Source organism: Scomber scombrus, chromosome 14 (assembly GCF_963691925.1).
Source record: "Scomber scombrus chromosome 14, fScoSco1.1, whole genome shotgun sequence".
NCBI lineage: Eukaryota > Metazoa > Chordata > Actinopteri > Scombriformes > Scombridae > Scomber > Scomber scombrus.
The window spans coordinates 14768284-14792599 of NC_084983.1; the positions used below are offsets into that span (position 1 = coordinate 14768284).

At 39.6% G+C, this 24316-nt stretch overlaps 1 protein-coding gene across 1 annotated transcript in view; it reads right to left on the reverse strand.

The window, feature by feature from the left end:
* LOC133994434 (FRAS1-related extracellular matrix protein 2-like) overlaps positions 1–24316 on the reverse strand; it is a 60236-nt gene that overhangs the window by 14002 nt on the left and 21918 nt on the right. Inside the window, exons 5-7 of the mRNA XM_062433687.1 lie at positions 11237–11467; positions 6797–6922; positions 5428–5679 (exon numbers count right to left, since the gene is read on the reverse strand). Coding sequence (XP_062289671.1) covers positions 5428–5679; positions 6797–6922; positions 11237–11467 — 609 coding nt within the window. The remainder of the gene's footprint in view (positions 1–5427; positions 5680–6796; positions 6923–11236; positions 11468–24316) is intronic.

Consider the following 24316-nt stretch of genomic DNA (forward strand, 5'->3'; position numbering starts at 1 on the left):
GACAAGCTATTAGTCTTAAGTTAAACCAGAGGGAAGCCTGACCTTTCAACCTCTCCTGGCCTTTTATCCCACCTCCTTGTTACCATTCTTGTGACAGAAACAACTAAGTACATGGCAAAAAAAGATGCAGTTAGCGCTGAAAAACAAGGCCTCTGTGTGTGTGTGCGCGCGCGCGTACGTGTGTGTGAGTCCCTCTCTGAATGTTGCATAGTGAGATGGTGAGACAGAGAGAAAGCGGCCCCCTAGACAGCTCAAAGGCTTGTTTGAACTGGCATTGTTTCCTCAGGCAGCAAAGGGGAGACAGTCCAAAGTGTATTTGACAGCTTCATCTTTCACAAACCCCCCTGTCAAGTCAAAAACGCTGACAGGAAGACAGGAATAAAAGTTCCTCTGTTTCCTATTCTCTCTCACTCGACTCCTTTCTTATATTCATGCATATAATCCAAAAATAGTATGCTTTTTTTTGTGATCAAACCCTTTTTTTCCTGAATATTACTTAACTGATATATGAACTTCCATATTTTATTTATATATTTTAACTGGGCCAGATACCAGAAGCTAAGCACAGTGTACTTAACTAAGAGACTGAAGAAATTTACTGCAGTTATATTCTGAGTCTCGACTCAACAGACTAAGTGACATCCCAGGGTAACAATAACCAGTTAGTATCACACATCAAGTGCAGCCTTCGCCCTCTCTCCATCTAAAGACTTGTTTCCTCATTGCCTCTATCTTTCTGTCATACCTTTCCCTCTTACGCACTCATCTTCACTGAACAGATGTAGCGCTGGTCTGTAATGCTAATAGAATTTGTGTATTTGCACAATGGTAGAGTACAAGGAAAATTACAGATTGTGTAGGTGGGGAAAAAAATATGTAAACACATCTGACCAAATATGCTGGTAAACAATGCAGGGGCTGTAAGGGAGTTTTTTGGGATGATTATTAGTTACATTAATGCATGCCTCAACAATAGCAGCGGAAACACTGTAACACATCTGTAAACTGTATGTAAGCAATCTGCCACACATTCCTTCTATGATCAGAGAGGAAACTGCTGTTAATGTACATGTCTGCATTCACACATGTCCCATCTGAGCTAAGGGACGACAGATTCTTAACACTTCGAGAGGGAGTTGAGTGATGACGGATGAGTGAGAACCGCATCCTCTCTCCCCTCTGGGTCCATGCCTGTGGTTTAGCACTCTGAAATATGTGTGAGGGCTAGGGAAGGTGTAAAGCCAAATTGTGATAATTACTATGTGTGGTGTGTCTGCAGCCATTTGTGTGTCACTGCACCTTTAAGTACAGTTTCTAGAGAATTCTCAGCTGGTAAGAGGGCCCCTTTGTTTTGAAGGTGGTGCCTGCTGTAGTGAAATCTGTAAATATTTGCCTTGGACTTACGGTTCTTTTCATTCAATTATACTGATCATATCTTAAATTGAGAGCAGGCAAGAAAGAAATTATATGTTTATTGATGTGTATATTACAAGCAAAGGTTCTTATTCATAAGATTTAAAAAACGCAATATGATACGGACAATATATGAGGACAATATATGGAAAGACAGTGGCTCAAGGGGTCTGCAAGTAGACACTTTATACAGTCAAAGGACAGAAATGTTTGGAAGCAATGATATTGTGATGGGAGATTTCCATTTCTTGTTTATATTTCACTAGATGCTAATGTGGAAAGTGTTGATGATTTCATCATTTATGTCCTTTTCTTTTCAAAAGCATATTTTAAACTGTATGTGGCAGGAGGCAAAAAATAGAAAAAAAAGAAGAAAATGGGCAATGCAGGATGTACCCAAAAGCCCTGCTTGCAAAGTTATGTTCAAGATGGGATACGTGTATGCAAGGAAAATTACAGTTTATCTCAGTTGCTTACACACTATAATTGGGCTTTTTAACTAAACATTGCAAACCACAACACCTTCTACCAAAAGGCAGCCCTGAAACTATAAACATTTCCCTGCTTTCACTCTTGCTCTTGTTGAAAACACTGGCATTCAATATCATTAACTCAAGTCATCACAGCTGGAACCCAATTAATACATAATTCCCCAGGCGGAAACACTAAGACTCAACATTTTTCACACACCAATCAGAACCTCAGGACAGATATAACAGGGCCATGGGTCAGTTCATTTATTTTTTTAGAACAATAGATCCACAAAGACCTGAGGCAGAATATACATGATTTCTTTCAGTTTTTTTCTCACTGGTTTATATTGGTAAATATATGGAAATTATTTAACTGTATTCTATGTTCCTTATCAGTTTGCATATTTTTATATTTACTTTTCACTAAATTTCAGTGTATTTTACTACAGTACATTGAGGAATAAAAAAATAAAAAAATAATTGTTTTTACATGTGTCTATAGTATGTTCATAATGTTAAGAGAATGTTCTGGGGGAAATCATAAGCACCATTATTCATTGCACTAACATGTTTTTACGTTACATGGTGTGTAATGGCTATTTTGTAGAGTATGTGTATTTGATGGATTTTGTGTGATGTCTGAAGGCAAAGTTTGGTTTAGATGTCAGATTACATGGTTTTGAGTGAAGAGTTTGGTTCTGACATGGAAGTCTGAAGTTTGTGAAGATGAGTGTGCCGTTTTGAATTTGTGTTTAGATTTTGAGGAAATGGAGCATACTTTTATTGGATGTCCAATAAAAGATGGAAGTGTGCCGTATAATGCAGCAGGTAAAACCAAATTCCTCTTGTTCTTAGTCAACCTACCTCATTGCATTGGGCAATAACACCACTTTTTATCTACAAGGCGTGCATAAATGTACAAACTGAGCAATTCTGCTGTTTCTGGATTTTGTGACCAAAAGTAAAGGCTGTCCTAATACTGAAATATTGAAATGAAGGAATAAGTTTCCAAGAAATCTTCTGAGCTAATCTACAATTCCACAAACTAAGCTGTGGCCATATGCACCCAGCCGTAAGTGCCTGAATGTCCTCTCTCCTTGGCAGGGTACAAGGAGATGACAACACTCACTTTGAGTCAGACTGTGCAGCCATGCAGAGCGCAGCGCTCAGGGAGACAGGTACTGTAGAGTTTAATCTGATAAAGTACTAAATCTAGCAGACACCCCTGGGCCTTTTTTTTCAGCAAAAGTGAAGGAAAATTTGTGTGCGTGTGTGCGTGTTTGCATGTGTGTGTGTGTGTGTGTGTGTGTGTGTGTGTGTGTGTGTGTGTGTGTGTCACAGAGGGAGAGAGGGTGGTGGTGGAGAAAAATATGGAAGGAGAACAGCAGACTGAACTTGACTTTGACCTGGGGGGAAGGAAAAATGGGGCTAGAGAGCACTAGCAGTCACACTTAGAGTTTTTCCAGTGCTTTTCTCACCACTTACCTTTGATGCAGAATTTGAGGTCTAATGTTAACCCGGTGTGCACAGACATATAGACACTTAATCACGCATGAACAGTAGATGCAGGCAGCCATGCACACAAGTAAACACAGAGCGTTGCCACTCTTGTTTTGCTATTTTCCTAAGTGAATTAATGTTGTACCAAAGTGAAGGAGGCTGCATTTTGACGACATCAGTGCAGGTATTAGAGCACTGTCAGACGGTGTATTATCCTCGGGGAGGCTAGAAATGACACATCAACTCTCACTGGAGTCGGGCTTTCACAAACACATTTCCATTACTTTGAACTCAGCACCACAACTGAGGTCTTCTGACAATTTAGCAGCAATCAGGCAATGTGTCACGTTCCATGCCTACACACACACACACACACACACACACACACACACACACACACACACACACACACACACACACACACACACACACACACACACACACACACACACACACACACACACACACACACACACACACACACACATACACACACACACACACATTTGGCACAATTATTTGTATCCCTAAATGAGTTGTCATCATTGTTTTGCATATCCCTTACTGCAGTGTGGCAATAGACTGACTTCACTTCTTCATTGACACTATTTACTACTATCTTTCTGATAGAAACAATTTTGAAATGTACTAGATGAAAGTGCCATCAAATAAGAATACTGTTAAAGGAAGACTGTTTAGATAAGTCTTCATTCTTCTAAGATTTCATCTTAACTTGTTGATGGACATACACCCTGACATTTCTATTTGGCTCTGCAGTATAATTGTGGCCCCACATAGTACAAATATTGTATTGTATTGCCCTACTGATGACAGCCAGATCCTCAAGGATGGCTGGATGGGAAATATATGTAGATGCTCAATTTCTACTGCAGAATACTGCAAACTAATGAGGTTTCTACCTACATAAGACTTACACTAACATTAGAATAAAAAGGAACACAAATGGTAAATTCAGAGAATGGAAATGTTTATAAAACTGGAACCTTGTAGCCAGTGAGTGCAAATGATCTCTTCTTCAGAGCACATCTTAAAATGTTGGCTATCGCTGTAGTGCTTCAAATCATAATATAACTTTACTTACAATAAAGCAAGGCAACATGGGGCATGGGTGCATTTGTGTAGTTAGATAGTATTTTCTATGTTTCTCTCCTCCCTTGTCTCCGATAAAAACATCATTACTGTAACATTCCATAGCATGGCATTAAAAAAAAAAAAAAAAAAAACCTTGAGCAGAGACAATCTTTCTAAAGTGAATCAATGCAGTGAAGAACAATGCCTGTAGATTGGAACAGGTATTTCCTAGCAGGCTGGTATGTCCCAAGATAAATCTTTTACATATCTGCCTCTCTTTCAGAGGATGTAATCTCCTCTGTCCATATGATGCTGTAACATGATTAAACCAGACCAGGGATATATGTAATAATGAAGTCCCACTGGACTCCTGTGTGAGTCTCAACTGTGATTAAAAACTGTCTGAATGACAGTGAGACATGAGTTTGATTTCATGTGTCTGCTGTGGGTACTTAGGGTGTATGTCAGGGTGTTCCCAGCACTCCTTATCCTGCATAACTCAACACCAGTATGTTTTTAAATAAGCTTAATTAAGGGAACTGTGGCTTTGTAAAGGCTTTGATGACAATTCAAAACACCAGAACTTCTTCCACTGTGAATTCACACTTTGCGGTTACATTTGTGCATAAGCAAGTGGTTTTTAACCTAAGTCCTACACAAATATGAAATAAATTGTATTTTCTCAGCCTTTCCTTGGAGACAAAAAGCCTTTTGCAAAGTTCAGGAAGACCTTTCATCCGTTTAATTTTAGATATATTGCATTCAAGGGGAAAAGTGTTAACCAAAGCTTCATTTAAAACTTTTCTCTAAAAAGTTATTGAAACTTGTACAGAAAGATCACTGGAAATAGAAATACGGGGGAAGTAATTAAGCACAGCAATGAACATGGGTAATTACTGACTGAGTGACAGATACTGTACTGCACCAGTGCAGCATCAGCATGCCTTACCATCATCCATGTCTTCCAAGATATTGACTTTGGCGGTGGGGTAGTGCATTCCCAGACGCCCCCCGACAGGCAGTGACAGTGTGATGTTGAAATTCTCTTCTCCCTCGTACAAAGAGTCATCAATGATAACCACGCGACAGTGCTTCTCCCTCTCACCCTTGTCGAAACGAAGGATGCTGCTATGCTCTTCGGTGCGGGATATGTAGTCCGAGTAAGACAGGACAGTGGTGGGAATCGTCCCTGAGGCAGAGCCTTTAGAGAGACCAGCAAAGGAAAGGTGAAGACAGTGGCAAGTCTTTGGCTAAAAATGACTGAAAGTACATACTAAAAACATTTTTATTTGTATAAGACATCAGAAAACTTGAGCTTTTCCTATAATATATCCATTGCATATTCATATTGAGCTAAATTAAATGTGAAAAGTAGTGTGAAGCAGACTCTTCATAAGAGTTTGTGACAATCAGTAATGAGATGCATATTTTCTTTCAGTTCAATGAAAATTCAGACACTTAATGTAGCCATTATAACTTGTGAACATTTGATCTTTCATTACAGCAAGCCCATCAGGTCAGTGTATTAGTTTTAATGACTGAGCACAATGAGAACATAGACCACCCCCTAAGGTTTTGTTAAAATGGAAACCTGTGGTGTAGCCACTGCAGCCTTTTGACATTTAACAACAGTGCCTTCATTAAGCCATCTTTTAGGTATTTAACTGTGTGGAGAGAAGGTACAGGCTGAAATATGTATCTTTTCACACATTACCATCTGCAAATTATTGGAAGGAGATTTAAATGATCACAAAGAGACTGGAGGTTGTGTAGAAACACATCTTTGATTTGAATTAACTACCGTAAAACCAGGCTAACAGCTAAGTGTGATACTACTGAGGTTATGCTGCTAGATGCGATTTATGAAAATGCAAATGTGGTGTGAACTCTTCTAGTATGCCAGTAGACATCACTAGCACTGTCACACTGGATAGGTGCGACAGGTGCACCTGAAAGTCTATCATCCATAAACATTACATTAAAACAATATACATAGATACCACCTTTAAAAGACAGAAACCTGTTTCAATTCTCAAATCGATTGGCAGGTCTTTCAATAAATGCAGAATCCCTGAACAACAATTAAATCAGTTATTGATGTACCTCATTTGTTTTAATTATCCAAGTGAATTTATGTTGTCCAAATTATCCACTGACTTTTTAAGTTTCAACAACTAACATCTGATATGATCTGTTTGACCAGGAAAGCCAGCAGGCAGGCAGGCTGGCAGACAGGCAGGGAGACAGGCAGGAAGACAGCATACACTGAGGGAGCATACTAAATGGGTTAGATGAGGTGAAAAAAGGCTAGTCCATACCCTGCTGAGTGTAGCAGACCACCATGAGCTCCTCACTGATGTCTCCACTGCGGTGCACTGGGATGAAAAGCTCCCCAATATCCTCCTCTACTGAGTGGATCTGTTCAGGGAAGAACACAGTCGACTCTGGAGGAGAAGAGAGAAGAGTAGAGGGAGTCATAGGAAAAAAGAAAAGGGTAATGATATGTATAACAATCTGCAAAAATCCACAGAACATTAGAGCATCAAGGACTGATACAGGCTTTTGTTCTGGCTTAGCATTAGTGAGCTGCAGCTGACTTTTTTTTTTTTTCAAATTCGGATCTATTGAAGTGGTGGTCCTGCGGTGTGCTTATTCATATTCAAAAATAACTCTCCATCACAGTTTTCGGTTTGATGCCACCAGAGGTGCTCTTCAAAGAGACCCCTTTTTTTCTTACTACATAGTGTGTCGCAGATAATTACATATGCAAGCCTTTTAGTTCATCCTTACAGAGCAAATCAGCTGGGAGTTTCACACACTGACTCCCCTACACATAGAGGGGTCAGATAAACCATTTCTCTTATTTTCTTTCTCTCTTTTCTACTCCTCTCTTAATCTGTGAGAGGAGTTTGTGATTCAGAGTGAAACTCAAAGCCAGTGAAAGCACCATCTATCAAAACGAAGAACTTAGTGACATTACAGAAACAATAAATGTTGGAGCTATTTTCCACAGACGCACAGGGACCAATAAAAATATGAACATAGCAGACTGAGTTCCAGCTCGTCCTAGATCTCCCTGTGACTTTGTCCAACCTCCCATCTCTTTTGAGTGAGTGGATGAATGAATGAGTGAGTGAGTGATGAGAACTGAGACCCCCATGGCACGCTTGTGCAACAAAAAGTTGCATTAAAGTGGCGAGGGCTGAAGCATGAAAAGTCAACGCAAAACAGATTTGGATGTTCGATTCAACCCCCAGTGTTCAAAAAGAGATGAACACCTGAGATGCCTCCTTGGGATGGAGTCATCAACATAAAACAATCTTGCACACCGCAGGGGGTCAAACATCTCTCTTCTTCTACAGTAACTCTCCCTAAATCATTTTCTCTCCTCTCAATCTTCTCCCCTCTCCTCCACTTCTCCTCTCTGTCGCTGCCCACAATCTGTCACTCCCCAGGGGGGTACAGGAACTCATAGCAGGGGATTAGGGTCCACCACTTACCTATTCCACACACGCACACACACAAACACACACTGCTCACTATACCCCGATTTTCTTCCCTCTCTGCACACATATACTGCACACGTCGTCTCCTCACAGTCCTTTCACATTTCACCTCACACTTCACCAGGGGTGTACTGGGAAAGAAATTCAGCCCTGGGCTTATCCGCTGGGACTGGCCAAGAGGTGTAGGAGGTGGCTCGGGTCAGGTCAGTGAAGGTTGATTACATATTTACAGTATATATCTAGGTTGTGATTGGCCAGTGAGCCCAGTCCCAGAAAACCCCCACTGCATGCTCTCTTATGCACCCTGAATGACAGGCACACAGAGAGGGTCGTTAAAGAGATAGACAGGGCCAGTAATAACTTTAAGGATGTTTTAGACGGTCCACCAGCCCACCCATGCGGTGGCCCACTGGGATTTGTCCCGATATGCCTGATACACCACTGCACTTGACTCTTGTAGTGCCTATAAGTCCACCTAAGATTTAGAGAGGCACATTTTCAGTTCATCTCCTCGGGGAAAACACACAGTCATTTTAAAACATTCATAGGGAGAAAAAAAAACAACACATGCTTTTTCAGAGTGTGTTAAAATAGTGCCTACTCAAACCTGATATATCTATTGTCTTGCCAAAAGAAAAAGAAAACACACAAAATCTGTTTGGCTTTTGTTTCTATGCCCAGAACTTCTCCATTATTGATAATATCATGAATATTCTATTGATGCAGGGATATTTTCTTTGTTTATGGTTATCTGGTTGTTGTGGTGTGTAAAATTGTGCATTTTACACATGTATTGTTGGTTATACCCATCAGATATACATTATGTCTAAAACTTAACTTTAAATGTCAAACAAAACAGCCTCTACAGACTACAGTTAACTGCACCTTTGAACCTATTTCTCTAACCACAGCACAACACAATGTCAAAGTTCAAAGTAATGGCAATCTCAAAAAAAGAAGGTCCTTGTTTAATGGGTACGGCATTATTAGAGATTTTATATCCTAACTGAAACAAAGCTCGTATCATTTTGAGAGTGTACTTGCCTACAAGTGGTCTTGCAGTTTCAGAAAAAAAAAGTTATGAGAGAAAAAAAGATTTATTCATTATTCAGTGGAATGACCTCGGTAACGTCTCCAAATCTAAGAGAGTTACTGTTTGAGAATGTGAAGATGTTAACAGCTCCACTGATACATAGAGTCCTTGTTGTAGAGGAAGCAAGAAAGATATCAATGACTGTGGCTAGATGCTGATACTGCTTGCAGCAACAGTCAACAGTCAAACAGCAGGCCGCCACCTTCATCTTTAGTCAGCACTGTGCATGGATTATATAAGAAAGAAAATCCTAAAGTTGTGCAGGAGGAAAACTAGAGTTTGTGTCTGCTGAAGCACTGAGAATGGGTGAAAATGCGCTATGGGACAAACCCACTCCTCGTTATTAATCAAAGTAGCAACAGGCTTATGCAGAGGGTATACGTTCTTACAGCCACAAGAAAAAGAAAATAATATTGAATTGCTCCAGGCATCTACAAACAGAGACTGCCCATGCTGTAAGAACAAACTCTGCTTGTTATGCTTTCCTTAATTTTGAAACACTTTTGGGGAAAGCTTAGCGATGCTCTCTCCTACTCTAAAGCTGATATTAGCTGAGCTGACTTATCCTCGAGGGAGGGAATCTTCAGGCTAACCAGAAGACCAGACAAAGCCAGTTTTCATCATTAGAGAAAGAAGCTGGAGTTGTTCTTACGCCACAGGCATAGCCAAAGCTTCACTGGACCATTAGAGTACAGAGTGGCACATCTCTGTCACATTAGACAATCCCCGGAGATAACAGAAAACAAACCAACCCCTGCCCTCTACACACACCATAATTAACTCACAGGGGAGGATAGATTGAGGAGGCAGAATGTGAGGGGAGGGTCAAGACATGGTGAAAGAGAGAACAAGAAGATAAAATGAGGGAGAGAGCGTGATGGGAGCAGCTGTTGTTTGACACCATAATAGTAGCTTCAGCGTTTCCATCTTTGTTGCAAATTTATAATTACTTAAAATTGTACTGAAGAAGAGAGCAATACATAAAAAACATGAAAGTTGCAGAAGATTAAATCTAGCCTTAATGGAGAGGAGCAGGCAGTTTTGTCACACTACTCAATATTTCATTATTCAATTTAAAGACAAAGACACAAAGAACTAGAAGGTTGAAAATGGCAGATTACCATCCAATTAAGAGAGATTGACTGAAGTTTTGTGAAATATAAACTGAGATACTTTTGTACATAGCCATTACAGTTTGACCAACGTTCACTGGTAAACAGCAATAGCAATACTTAAGGAGAACCTTTGATTCAGCCTGATGCTAACAGAAAAAAATAACTATAATTATACTGCTTTTTCTATTGTTGGGTTTTGGGATGTGAGTAATTGCACTCACTACAACCAGTGAGTGTAAAGACACAACAGTAATGAAAAACAAACTTCATGGCTATGGTAAATCTCTACTAACTGTCATGTCAAGGCTATATCTATCCTCCTTGCCGGAGGGAAGATTTGACATGGATTTGAATCTACAGTAAACAATGTTTATATTGACAATTCTTCATTCAGTGGGTGTTGTGTTTACTGATGCTTCACATAGTAAATGTGATACATGGTAAAAAAGCATTTTTCATTGGGTTGTAGAAGGAATATGGGCTTTTGTGTTGTGGAAACCTCACTGGCTCTGCATTCATATTTATCTGTTCTGTTAGGCGAAGCAAAACACTTCTCTTATCAAGTCAAATCAATTCTCCATACTGCTTGTCCATGGGGTCTGATTTTGATTTAAATTTGTAATGCAATAAAGAAAATACAAAATGTATTTGTTTGAATTAATTTGCATTTCTATACAGTACTTTAGAATCCCATGCAGTGTGCTTGAGCTGGCACACAGCCGCCGATCAAGTTTCATTTTTTGAACAACTTAAACAAAAAACAGTTTGGACATCCCTGTTACAGACGGATGTTGCCAGCCCATTATTTTGTACTTGTATTGAGCATCTTGAAAGGCATTTTAGTATTCTGCATTACCTCCAAGATGAAAGTATTCAAACTAAATGTGCCAAAAAGTAAAACAGATTTCAGCTTTTATAGTCTGTCTGATGTAGATGTGGACAGAAAGATCATATTGGCACCACATTAATATCAAGAATATTAACCCTAAAATAACCATGTTCATGCTGAGCTCACGCTAAAGTGTGTGCATGATGAATACTGACCATCATTGGGATCCAGGATCTCAGCTGTTGCTGTAGCAGGGAACTCCAGCACTCCCATCACTGGCTCCGATAGCAAAATCTGGAAGGTCTCTGCCTGCTCGTACTTCCCATCAGTCAGGATCCGAACCCTCCACATGGCGCTTGTCTGTCCCGGGTTGAACTGGACCTGCCTCTGGGACTTACCCTTGAAATCCTCATCTTTCGTTGCACTACCATCCTGGGTGCCAATGCCTGAGATGTATAGACAACGATAAATGTATAGAAAAAGATGAGCAGGACAGGCCAGACACGTTTTTTAAAAAGAGACAGGACAGACGAGAAGAAGTGGAGACGAAACAAAGAAAGCGAACATGAAAGGGTGACACAGGCAAAAGAGAGAAACAGATAAAAACAGATTAGATATTCACACCCTTTAATGTTGTTCAGAGAGTGGTAAGAAAAAGAGTGTTGCATCTATTATTCTTCACTGATCACTTACAGAGCTTCAGGAATGTGTTTAAATGAATTTGTAACTGAGGCGTTTAAATAAGCATATTCCACCTTACTGAGAAAGATTATCTTCCATGGTCGCTTCCCAAGGGTTATGAGTCTGTGTGTCTGTGTGTGTGTGTATGTCGCATCCTTTTATTTTCAAATATCTCCTATTTCATTCATAATAGGTCTTTCATGTGAATTCACTTCATGATCCATCTAGCATTCATGCTCATCGATACACCTTCAAAGCAGGAGAGCTTACTTGTACCACTGGGTTTCACATCAAACACACATCAAGGAAGCCCAGGTGGCATAAGCCATATAATGTATTACATATGGAAATATGCTGTTCATGTTCCTTTGTCTAAACTCAAAATGCCCCACGAGAACAAGACAAGCAGAACCATGCCAGACTTGTGCATGTGCCTGAAAATACAAGGATTTATTTCCTTTTTTGTTGAGACACTCAAAAACCTTCAACAACAGAGGAAAAAAAGTGACAAGCACAAGCACGTGAAACTGGATACATTAGATCATACACACAGTAAGATCTGAGAAGTGAGTGTTATGTTCAAAATTTCATCTCAAATAAGCACACACATGCAGTTATACAAACACACTCGTTCATGTTACTCTACCTGTGAGGTAGACTGAGGATGTTCACTGACTATATTAATTCACAACCCCTGACTATAGTTGGAATTCATATTTGAATTAGTTTTTGGTGATGCTTGGTATTTCTAGGGTCCTTTAATTGCTATCTTGGTAAGGCCAGACTTACTGGACCAATTTACTGTATTTTTGTCAACCACCCTGCACATCATACCAAGGTACTGTTATTTCTAAGCCTTTGCTGTTTCTCTGCTTTTTAACAGCAGGAAAATCTAATACTGTTGCTGTTGCTGTTGCTGTTGCTGACTGCAGCTGCATTAACACAACACAAAATATGTACTTCTCTGGGGGCAGATGAAAGTCTTTTGGGGAAATCCAAAGATATCACTAATGGAAATTAAGTCAGGACAAATCTCGGTTCGCTTGTTCACTGCTGAGCTATCCTATCAGCCTAACCCGGGTCAGGTTTTCTAGTGATGACTTAGGTAAAGGTTGTATAAAGCTTTGGGTATACATTAGAAATGTGAATTACAGTCTTTCATCATACAATATCAGCAGTGTTCATCAGAAATGAATTACAGTAGAAAAGCATCTGGGGGTATAATGAAAATGTCACAAATGCTGTTTATTTGTAAGATTACATCCATATTACACTTATCACATGCAATAGAGATTAAGAACTTTTGCAACAGTTCCAGAAACTTCAGCACTTCAGATGAAAACAATTCATACTCCAGGAAGCATGAATATACCAATAGCAATCTGCCACTGGATTTTGATAGTTCTCAGAGATGGACATTTCTGTTTGATTGCGGTGGTAGCAGTCAGGCCAGCAAGATTTCAAAAAAATGTGTTCAGCTCAAACTTAAATTTGTGCAATTTGTGCTGAAATAGTTTGGATATCTTGCTGTTATGTTTTGGTGAGACACAATAGACACACAAAGAAATATAGTTGTATATTATAATTGTGCCACTAGCAGGACAAAAATAGAAAAAAGAAAAAAAAAAGAAAAGAAAACTGAAGGGGACTGGAGCTGCAATGATTGGTCAATTAATCGATTAGTTGCCAGCAATTAAATTAATCACTGACTGTTTTAATAATGAAAAAAGCCCAAATTTGCTGATTACGTTTTGTTAAATGTGAATATTGTGTCATTGGTCTTTATGACAATAAACTGAATATCCTTGAGGTGTGGAAAGTTTGTTTGGGACAAAACAAGACATTTGAGGATGTTAACTCAGACTTTGGGAAACAGAGATTGACATTTTTCACCATTTTATTGACCAAAAAATTAATTGATTGATTAGGAAAATATTCGACAAATTAATCAAAATAATAATGGCTGTAAGGTGCAGCGATACTAATAACTTTATAACAGTTAAATATCATCCTTATGATTTCAGTCTTGGTTAACTGGGTGACACATGAAGTTACTGGCGACAATAAACAGTACAATTTGATAATACAGATACCAAGCTTTCATTCAATTTGACGTATATCAAGAGCAGCTACTCTGTCGGAAATGTCTGACACAGTAATACTGAAGTCATGATTGGATGACTTCCGCTCTACATGAAACGGTGCATGCACTCAGACTGGTCTTCTGCTAAGGAAATGATTCATGTCCAGTATGTGTATGGATCATTTCCTTTGTGAATGGGTAGTAATGGGTATTAAATCCCATGTGAGGAAGGTGGACTCTGCCAGTAACAATGAAGACTACTATATACAGTGGCAATTACAGAATGGTAATACTTTGAATGGCTATTGCTGAAATTATTATTGGGGTTTATTGTCTGAGTAATTTGCAGGTATTTAACGGTCAATTTGTAGGAAATCTTATAGCAAGGGGTTTTTTTTTACAAAAAAAGTTTTGTTTATTTGGTGAATACCCACTCACTTATATTTGGCTTCATATGTAGTTGCTCATTTGAAAAAAATCTTAATAAATACGACTCTTTACAGTTGTTCACCAGACAGAAAATACTTCTTCAAATGTGCAGTTTTATGTGTCAAAAAATATATTAGTACAAGATTATTTTCATAAAACAATTAAAAGATAATGAGTAAGCATCTATCCAGGATGTCAGTAACAGTTTAATTTATGCATCACTTGATTTCCTACTAATTTCCAAATGATTTCCTGAAAGTATCTAACTGTTTATTCTTGGGAAATTTTCTTTGAATGGGTTGTGTAATTTGGTAATAAATGGGAAATGTGCTCATTATAGAGTTTTTAACAAAGTGTCTATTATGCCAATATACGGTGCATCCGGAAAGTATTCACACCCCTTCACTTTCCCCACATTTTGCTATGTTACAGCCTTATTCCAAAATGGATTAAATTCATTTTTTCCCCCTCTCTCATCAATCTACACACAGTACGCCATTATGACAAAGCGAAAAAGTTTAGAACATTTTGCAAATGTATTAAAAATAAAAGACTGAAATATTGCATGTACATAAGTATTTACACCCTTTACTCAGTACTTTGTTGAGGCACCCTTGGCTGCGATTTACAGCCTCAAGTCTTCTTGGGTATGAAGCTACATGCTTGGAACACCTGTATTTGGGGTATTTCTCCCATTCTTCTCTGCAGATCCTCTCAAGCTCCGTCAGGTTAGATGGGGAGTGTCGCTGCACAGCTATTTTCAGGTCTTTCCAGAGATGTTCAATCAGGTTCAAGTCTGGTCTCTGGCTGGGCCACTCAAGGACATTCACAGACTAGTCCCGAAGCCACTCTTTCATTGTCTTGGCTGTGTGCTTAGGGTCGTTGTCCTGTTGGAAGGTAAACCTTCACCCCAGTCTGAGGTCCTGAGTACTCTAGAGCAGGTTTTCATCAAGGATCTCTCTGTACTTTGCTCCGTTCATCTTTCCCTCGATCCTGACTAGTCTCCCAGTTCCTGCCGCTGAAAAACATCCCCACAGCATGAAGCTGCCACCACCATGCTTCACCGTAGGGATGCTATTAGCCAGGTGATGAGGTGCCTGGTTACCTCCAGACATGACGATTGGCATTCAGTTCAATCTTGTTTTTCATCAGACCAAATAATCTTGTTTCTCAGGGTCTGAGAGTCCTTTAGGTGCCTTCAGGCAAACTCCAAGCTGGCTATCATGTGCCTTTTACTGAGTACAGGCTTCCGTCAGGCCACTCTACCATAAAGGCCTGATTGGTGGAGTGCAGCAGAGACGGTTGTCCTTCTGGAAGGTTCTCCCATCAACGTCTTCCATTTACGAATGATGGAGACCACTGTGCTCTTCGGGACCTTCAATGCTGCAGAAATGTTTTTGTACCCTTCCCCAGATCTGTTTCTCGATACAATCCTGTCTCAGAGGTTTACAGACAATTCCTTTGACTTCATGTCTTGGTTTCCTCTCTGACATGCACAGTCAACAGTGGGACCTTTTATAGACAGGGGTGTGCCTTTCCAAATCATGTCCAATCAATTGAATTTACTACAGGTGGACTCCAATCAAGTTGTAGAAATATCTCAAGGATGATCAGTGGAAACAGGATACACCTGAGCTCAATTTTGAGTGTCATAGCAAAGGGAGTGAATACTTATGTACATGCAATATTTCAGTTTGTTTTTTTTAATACATTTGCAACAATTTCTAAAAACCCTTTTTCGATTTGTCATTATGGGGTATTGTGTGTCGATTGATGAGAAAAAAAAGGAATTTAATCCATTTTGGAATAAGGCTATAACATAACAAAATGTGGAGGAAGTTAAGAGGTGTGAATACCTTCCGGATGCACTGTAAGTATTTTCTGTCATTCAAAGAATTGTAAAAAGTCTGATTAATTGAAAATGTTTGCAAATTAACAACAATGGACCTAAATATAATGACTGAGTGCTTACCATCTGTGCCAACATAACACTTGTTTCTGTTTTTTCTTATAATTTGTAATAAGTTGCATCACACCTTCTGTAAAATGTCCTAAAAAATGAAAGCACCTGTAAAATAAACCATTACCAAAAGATGAGGAAAGTGTTTTGTAACCACTTATTTCTGTCTGTTTCATCTTTCTACGCTGATGATCAGTTGATCCTCATCAAATGAAACCCACATATACAGACACCTGGCTGGAGGAGAGAAGAAGTGTTGATCTTAAATGGGTGGAGCCTAATTGTGCTGCTCTTTCTGGACTCCCTGGAGAGAAGAGACACCTTCCCTGGGGTTTTTTCTTAGCAGTTGAATATATACCCACCCGGGGGCTTTTGATCTTGATGTTATTCAAAGCTACAGTCCCTTGTGTTTGTGTCTCCATAACACACACACACAAACTCACAGATACAAAGGGCTGCACACACACACATATTCTGTTTATAGCTGCAAACTTTCCCTCCTTTTCTTCAGTACTTTGGTTTGGATGAATGTAAATATACAATTCATCACAGAATTTATGAGTGCAGGTACCTTCATGCTCATTATACTGTAAGGTCATTTCACATCAAAGCGGGGAGGTGGAGAACTTTAGAAAAGAGGCTCAGGAGGAAACACTGTCTAATCTATCCTGGTGAAATAAAATCATTTCTCTGTCCACTCTGCTTGGCAAAAATAATTAGGCTTATAGCTACAGCCCATAGAAGATGATGTTAACAGGGCAAAAGTGCGCCTTGTTGACAATCCTCCATTTATTTCTCAGAGTAAAGGATATTGCAGAAAGAAAGAAGTCTTCAAAGAGTGAGCTTTGATTTATGGAAGGAATAGAAAAGACGAATGAGAACCCAATTCTACCTCGTTTCCCCGTGGGTTTCCTACATTAACTCACACAGCAAAGAAGACAGGAAGAAGAGAAAAGAAAAGGAGAGGTGTGGAGAGGATCAGGACTTGAGAGTGGCAGGTTTCGTGAAGTGTACAGAGCAAGAAGATGTGACAAAACAAAAACAAAGATGGAGAGGAACCAGCAGAGACACACAATGTATACAAGATGCACGCCATGAAGTGCGAAAATAAAGAAAGAGTAAGAACAAACAGCGAGTGAGTGCCGCACTGGAGTATAGCAGAAAGAAGAGGAGAAGGGAGACACACAAATGGAGATTTGGTAGAGGAAAGTTAGCCTATTGCACACAGACCCAGGGCAATAAAGCAGCGAGAGAGCATAAAGAAGAGAGGTGATGTGTTTGATGAGGAAAAGCGGGTTAGGTGCAAAAAAGGACCAAACGCTCTTCACAGTGAGCTGAAGGGGAGACAGGATTACGGATGAAAAAGAAAAAAAAAGGCGAGACAGGTTAAGTGGGGTGAGAAGTCAGTGGGTCGGTACCACTGGGGGACATGAGAAAGTGACAGAACTCAATTAGAGGAAGACACAGCAGGTGGGGAAGAGGGTGTGCGCCCATGAAGAATTAAGTTAAAGGTTGATATCTTAGTCTTGTGGTCGGGCAGATTTGTTCTTTCATGAGAAGTGAGAAAGTCAGGTGTAAGCTTGAAAAAGGTGGGGTACCTATATGATCCCCATGCTCTGGTCCAGCCCCATTCTGCCTGAGCTGTGCTTTGTAGGGGCATCTTTGAACCTTGATCTCATCTCTGCATTCCTCCTTCATAGATCCTCTCTACCTGTACATCCTGTTGCGATGGCATATGTGTAACAGCTGTCCTCCACCTTCTCTTGGCACCATACCGGCTTCATCAGCTAACCCCTTGCACTGCAGCAAGCTTCTGACATCGATGTCTGTCTGTCTATCGATTTTCCCTTTCCTTTACCTGTTTTTCTTTTTTTAATACATACTAGATTTTTCTTTTCCATCATTATTCATCTTTTCATCTGAAGATCGGTTTAGGTTGTGATTTTCTATCTTTGTTATCGTCCACCTTTATCCTCAATGAGCACACCACATGCACACATACACACACACTATGCACGTACAGTAAAGTCAGAAGGCATTGGGAAACTGTTGCTTTACTTCAATTTGAAATGAAACAATGAATATGAGGTTAAAGTGCTGACGTCAAGAATTCAGGGTGTTTCATATCAATATTGACAGTGACATACAGTGTAGGACTTGCTACGTTTTTCATACATAGTCAGCCAACTTTCGGACAATGTGGCAGGATCCTAAACTTGAAAAAAGAGGCAACCGTAGAGGTTATATGGCCAAACAGTGGAATGTTTTAACCCAGCCAAATCAGTCACCTGACCTCAATCCAACTGATGCTGTGCTCCACTGCTGAAGACCAGACTGACAACAGAAAATCTGGCTGCACTAGAAGCCTGGAAGGGCATCATCAGGAAAGATGCCAAGTGTCTGCTGATGTCCATGTCACCGAAAAGGATTTTGCAACCAAATATTATGCAGTATGTGATAACTTTGACAATTATTTTCTGTTCCCCAAAATCCAGGAGTAGTAAAGGGTTGCATTTCCTACAATGTGTATCTCATGTGGGTGTAAAAACACTCATATAAAGCTGAGAGTTAACACTCATAGCTATGTGAAGGAGTACAGAGTGCACACAACTAAAAAAGTGTCCTTGATGTTCTTTCTGACTGAACGGTATCATCAATATCATTATTGTTATTTATGTTCTTTTGCTTTTGGCGTTAATGATATATAAAGGTCTTTCTCTGTTTGGCATATGATTTTTGAAACTTTTCGTCATTTTCTAAGTTAAAAAATCTGTTTATTTATTATTTTCTATTTCTATTAACCTGTTGACTATTTCAGCTATTAACTTGCCCCACAAGTTGTGTGTGAGATGGAAGAGGAAGATTCTGGAGTGAGGTAGATGAAGTGGTGGGAAGTGTACCAAAGGAGGAGAGAGTGGTGATTGGAGCAGACTTCAATGGGCATGTTGGTGGCAGGAGAGAACGTAGCTAGGCAGCATTGGATGGTGGTCTGGGATGTGGGATGACTTTGTTAACCAAGAAGAGGTCAACAAGTGGAAGTTAAATAATGGAGTTAAAGTTAAGACAGGCGCAGGGTAGTAGTGAAGTTAGCTGATGTGTCATCTGGACAGAAAACAAGGTACTAGGACATCTGGTGGTGGAATTAGGAAGAACAAAAAAATATGCAGAGAAAGAAGGTGGTGAAGAAAAAGTGGCATAGCCAGACAAATGAAGGAAGTAGACAGGAATACCAGGAGGTGTGGCTTGAGGCAAAGAGAGAGGTGGTGAAGGCTAAGGAAAACAGATATGGTGAGCTGTATGAGAGATTGGACACTGACGAAGGAGAAAAGGACTTGTTCTGATTAGCCAGAGAGAGGGACAGATCTGAGAGGGATGTGCAGCAAAGATGGAGCTAGGAGGATGCCTTCTAGGGCTACAGCCCTGAATGTTTTCTCAAAAGCTTCAAATCTATTTTAAAAAACAACAACAACAAAAACCCTGGTTGAAGTCACTTTTTCTGAAGAGTCACTTGACCCAGCTGCTGACTGAATCTGAGTGAATTTATAATAATTGCAATTAAGAATGAAACTTCTGAAGACATTTCAGTAATGGCAGTGTTACTGAGTGAAAAGTAATTCAATATTATTTTTTTTGTTTTCCTCTTGATTAAATACCTTGGTATTTATTTATTTCTATGTGCATTCTTTTTTTTTAATTGTTAATGAGGACCAAAATAAATCACTGCTACTACTACTAATGTTTGCAGTAGTCATACAATGCAGTAAAATTCAATTTCGCTCAAGTGAACCATCCTAAAAATAATTGGCCCTGGCTCTGGGTGCTCTGGCCTTACGTCGGGATCTTGTCAACTCCTACATCCGCCCCTGATGTGCAGCAGGGTAGAGTGATGAAGAAGACAGATGGAAATGTGCTGACTAGTAAGGAGATTGTGTTGAGATGGTGGAAGGAGAATTTTAAGGGCCTATTGATAAAGAAAATGAGAGAGAAGGTTGGACAATGATGTGAGCATTGTGAATCAGGAAGTGTGGTGGATTAGCAAGGATGAAGAGAGGGCAACTATGAGGAGGATGAAGAGTAAAAAGACGGTTGGTCCAGATGACATGTAGAGGCATGGTGATGTTTAGGAGAGATGACAGTGGAGTTCTTAACTAGATTGTTTAACACAATCCTGGAAAGTGAGAGGATGATGGAGGAGTGGAGATTAAGTGTACTGGTACTGATTCCAAGCATTTATGCAGAGCTTTAGTAACTACAGAAGTGGTGGAAACTAGGTTAAGAGGAGAGGTGATGATTAGTGAGCAGCAATATGGTTTCATGCCAGGAAAGAGCACTACATATTTTTTGTTTGCCTTAAGAATTTTTATGAGGAAGTATAGAGAGGGTCAGAAGGAGTTGCATTGTGTCTTCGAGGATCCACAAAAAATCATATAAAAGGGTGCCAAGAGAGGAGGTGTGGTGTAGGAAGTTGGGAGTGGCAGAGAAGAATGTGAGAGTTTTGTAGGATATGTATGAGTGCAGTGTGACAGAAGTAAAGTGCATGGTAGGAGTGATGGATTGGTTCAAGGTGGAGGTGGGACTACGTCAAGGATCAGCTCTGAGCCTTTTCTTGTTTTCAATGGTGATGGACAGGTTGACTGACGAGATCAGACAGTCTCTGAGAACTATGATGTTCACAGACAACATTGTGATCTATAGTGAGAGCAGAGGGCAGATTGAGAAGAGCGTGGACAGGTGAAGGTACGCACTGGAGAGAAGAGGAATCAAAGTCAGTAGGAGCAAGACAGAATACATGTGGGTAATTGAGAGGGAGGACAGCAGAATGGTGAGGATGCCTGGAGTAGATTTTTGGTGGCAAAGGTGGATGACTCAACCGTTCAAAGTAACGGGGAGTGTGAAGAGAGATGAAGAATATACTGCAGGCAGGGTGGAGAAGAGTGTAAGGAGTGAGGTGAGACGGAAGGGTACCAACAAGAGTGAAAGAAAAGGTTTACAAGAGGGTAGTGAGACCAGCTATGTTGTATGGTTTGGAGGCGACAACACTGATGAAAAGACAGGAAGCGGAGCTGGAGCTGGCAGAGTTGAAGATACTCAGATTTTCATTGTGAGTGGTGAGGATGGACAGGATTAGGGCCCCGAGCCCATACTTACTCAAAATGTTCAAAATGTTTTCTGACCATAGTCCAAAACCCAATTGTAATCTGTTTATTGTCACAGAAAAATAAAGGAAAAACTAACATAACCACATTTGTGATATTGGAACCAGTGATTTTAGCTGGAAGAAAGAAAAAAATATATATTTTTTTTGTAGATCAACAAATCGAAAAATCAGTTAACTGTTGCAGCTGTATTTCTGTTGAATATAAAGTCAAAATGAGACAATTTGTGAAATGAAGAGGGCAGATTATTGCATCCTCCAAACATCTGGAGATACTTTTAGATTATGTGGTGTGGCAAGGACAAAACTCTCAACAGAAACACCAGTAGAACCTCACTAACACTAACTCTCAAGGGCATATTTGCTTAACAGTAACGCAATCTACAGGCTTAAAATGACTCAATTGATGCCAAACAAAAATCAGTGGTGCAATTACTGGGGCGGTATTATGTTGTATTGCATCATATTGTATGGTGTTCCTGGAATGTTGCCACTGTTTATTGGTTATTTCACTCAATTCTTCTGTTCACACACCCAGCAAATTGAAATCTATGAAAGTTATTAGACTTTGATCCTTTTTTTGTTTTTCACCCTGTGTTGCCCTAAACAAGACCACATTTCAACATCATAGCCTTAACAGGTCTACACTGGGCATATAGGCACACATATACAGTACCTATATAGAAATATATAGCTGCATATAGTATATTGTAAATTTGGTTAATGAGAGAAAAATAGTGCTGTCAGAGCAACTCTGGTTTGCACTTTTCTAAGTAAATGCTGGTTTTCTTTAATTTTCTTTTACACCATGTACTTATGCATAAAATGATTCAACTTCATATGTTGTATCTATATCAGTTTAGATAAAACGCACTTTAACATTGACGCATTTTAGCATCATGTTGAAATACTACGTTCATTCAAAAAGAGGGCTTGAAAGTGATTGTGTGTGTGTATGTATTGTGTATGTGGTCAGAGAGAAGCAGGTGCTCACACATCTACTGTGCAGAGAGATGAGTCAGAATGCAAGCTTTCATGTGTGCCCAAGAGATACACTCTAAACCTTTCCCGTGAGAAATCGCAAATGCACCCCTACATGCACACACACACACACACTTATACACACAGGTAGATAAGTCTTAAAGCTTACATAAACTACTACACTGTGATGCTAAAACCTGACCCGACGCGATTAACAGGGATCAGTATGATGATGAGAGGTGGGAGAGAATAAAAGCTGCTTACAGCTGCTGCTTCTCCCAGCGTGAACGGGCTGAAGCATGACAGGGCACAGCTAACTCAGGGCTAAGAGAGTGTCCGGGGACATCATCATCATCATCCTTTTAACCATAGAACCTGCACAAACACTCAGACATAAGCACAAAAACATGCTGGGCTGCCGTTTCTTACTTCAAATCACTTCCATCTGATGGTCAAACAGCTTATTAAAAACTCTGGCATTGAATTTTGTGTAGCTGGCTAATTTCTTGTCTTTCAGCAGGCACGTGGCTCACTTTATATTTAAAGTCTCCCTTTACTCAAAAAAATGTGTTTTTCTTCTTTTTCCTTCAGTTGGATGTTTGAGCTACACTGTACAGAAGGGTGTGCAGAGTTTGACACTAGAAAGCTGTTTTCACATTAATATATTGAAGAGGCACCTCAAATGTGAGTTTAGGGCATGCACATATGATCATCATTTGTGACATTACAACTATTGTGGGAGATCAATCGTGGTGTATTACGTAACTTTCACTAGTGTGATGTGGACAAGTGAAGCCTGCAGTGAACAGAATAGGCTTTCCAGTTAAGTGCTTTTGCCAGCTTTTGTCCGTCCAGCAGTTAGTCTTCTGAATTGAACATTATTGGATTTTAATTGATGCTGTATTGATTTTTCAATGAGGGGGAAGGAATCATTTTAACTATGTAATTGATCTTTTTTTGAGAGGAACCATGTCAAACATAAATTTGTCAAAGCAGCATTGTATGCAGTATGCAGAGGGAATCTTCAAGTTTGCTGATGCTTCACTCTTCTTGACAGTGGCTAAATGTTCTTGGTGTAATTGTCAACTGCTGATGAGACATTTTACAACCTCCTATGGCTAATAGGCTAAAAGTAGCCATTCATTTGCAAAATGAGGTAGGTGAACAACTGCCTTGTGTTGATAATAAGGTCAGTTTTCTTCTCAGAAAACTAGCTAATATCGCCAACTTTTTTTTCTTTATTGCAATGATTTCTCCATCACATAATGGGAAAAAATGTGTGTTTTGTGAAGAGTTTTTTTGATGTGCATATGTTTTCTACTTCTCTTTTCCCAAGAACAAGTACAGCTTTGTCTTGTGTCTGACCTTAATGTCATATCAGTCTCTTCCCTACTCTTTCCTTTCCCCACAGGTTAGGGCCCTAATGCAACAAACCAGCATTCAAAGAAAAACTTTATAAAGATTGACTGACGCTTCTGCTCGTTCTCTCTATTACATCTATACATTGCAAAACCCTGCAAACTACTAGACTACAGACTCAGTGTTTTCTTTGTGGGTTTTAACTGTAATATCCACCTTTACATGTAGGCCTACTTCTTGTTCAATGTCTAACCTATTACCTTTTCTTTCTTTTTTTGCAAACTCTAAAATGGCTCAAGGCCAAACAAAAGTTCCTTGGATAAAAGGATAGTACTGGTTATTGTTTGTATTGAAAGAAATTGTTGCAATTGCTTTTTGGCTTTGACTGTCTGAGATTATATTTGGTTTGTATGTGTATTGGTGAGGAGCACTACAGGTGAATCAGAGGCACATAAAACTCTTCAGTGAAGCAAATGACAAAACTGTGAGAGCTAACAACCATGGCAAAAAAAACCCTGAAAAAATATAGTTCAGGCTGCGTCATGTCTTGGACTCGATAGCATTTCCTGTGCACCTTTTCTTTTATGCTTGTTACACACAAATATAGGCAATATATAGTGATGAAAAATGATGGCAACAATAATGTA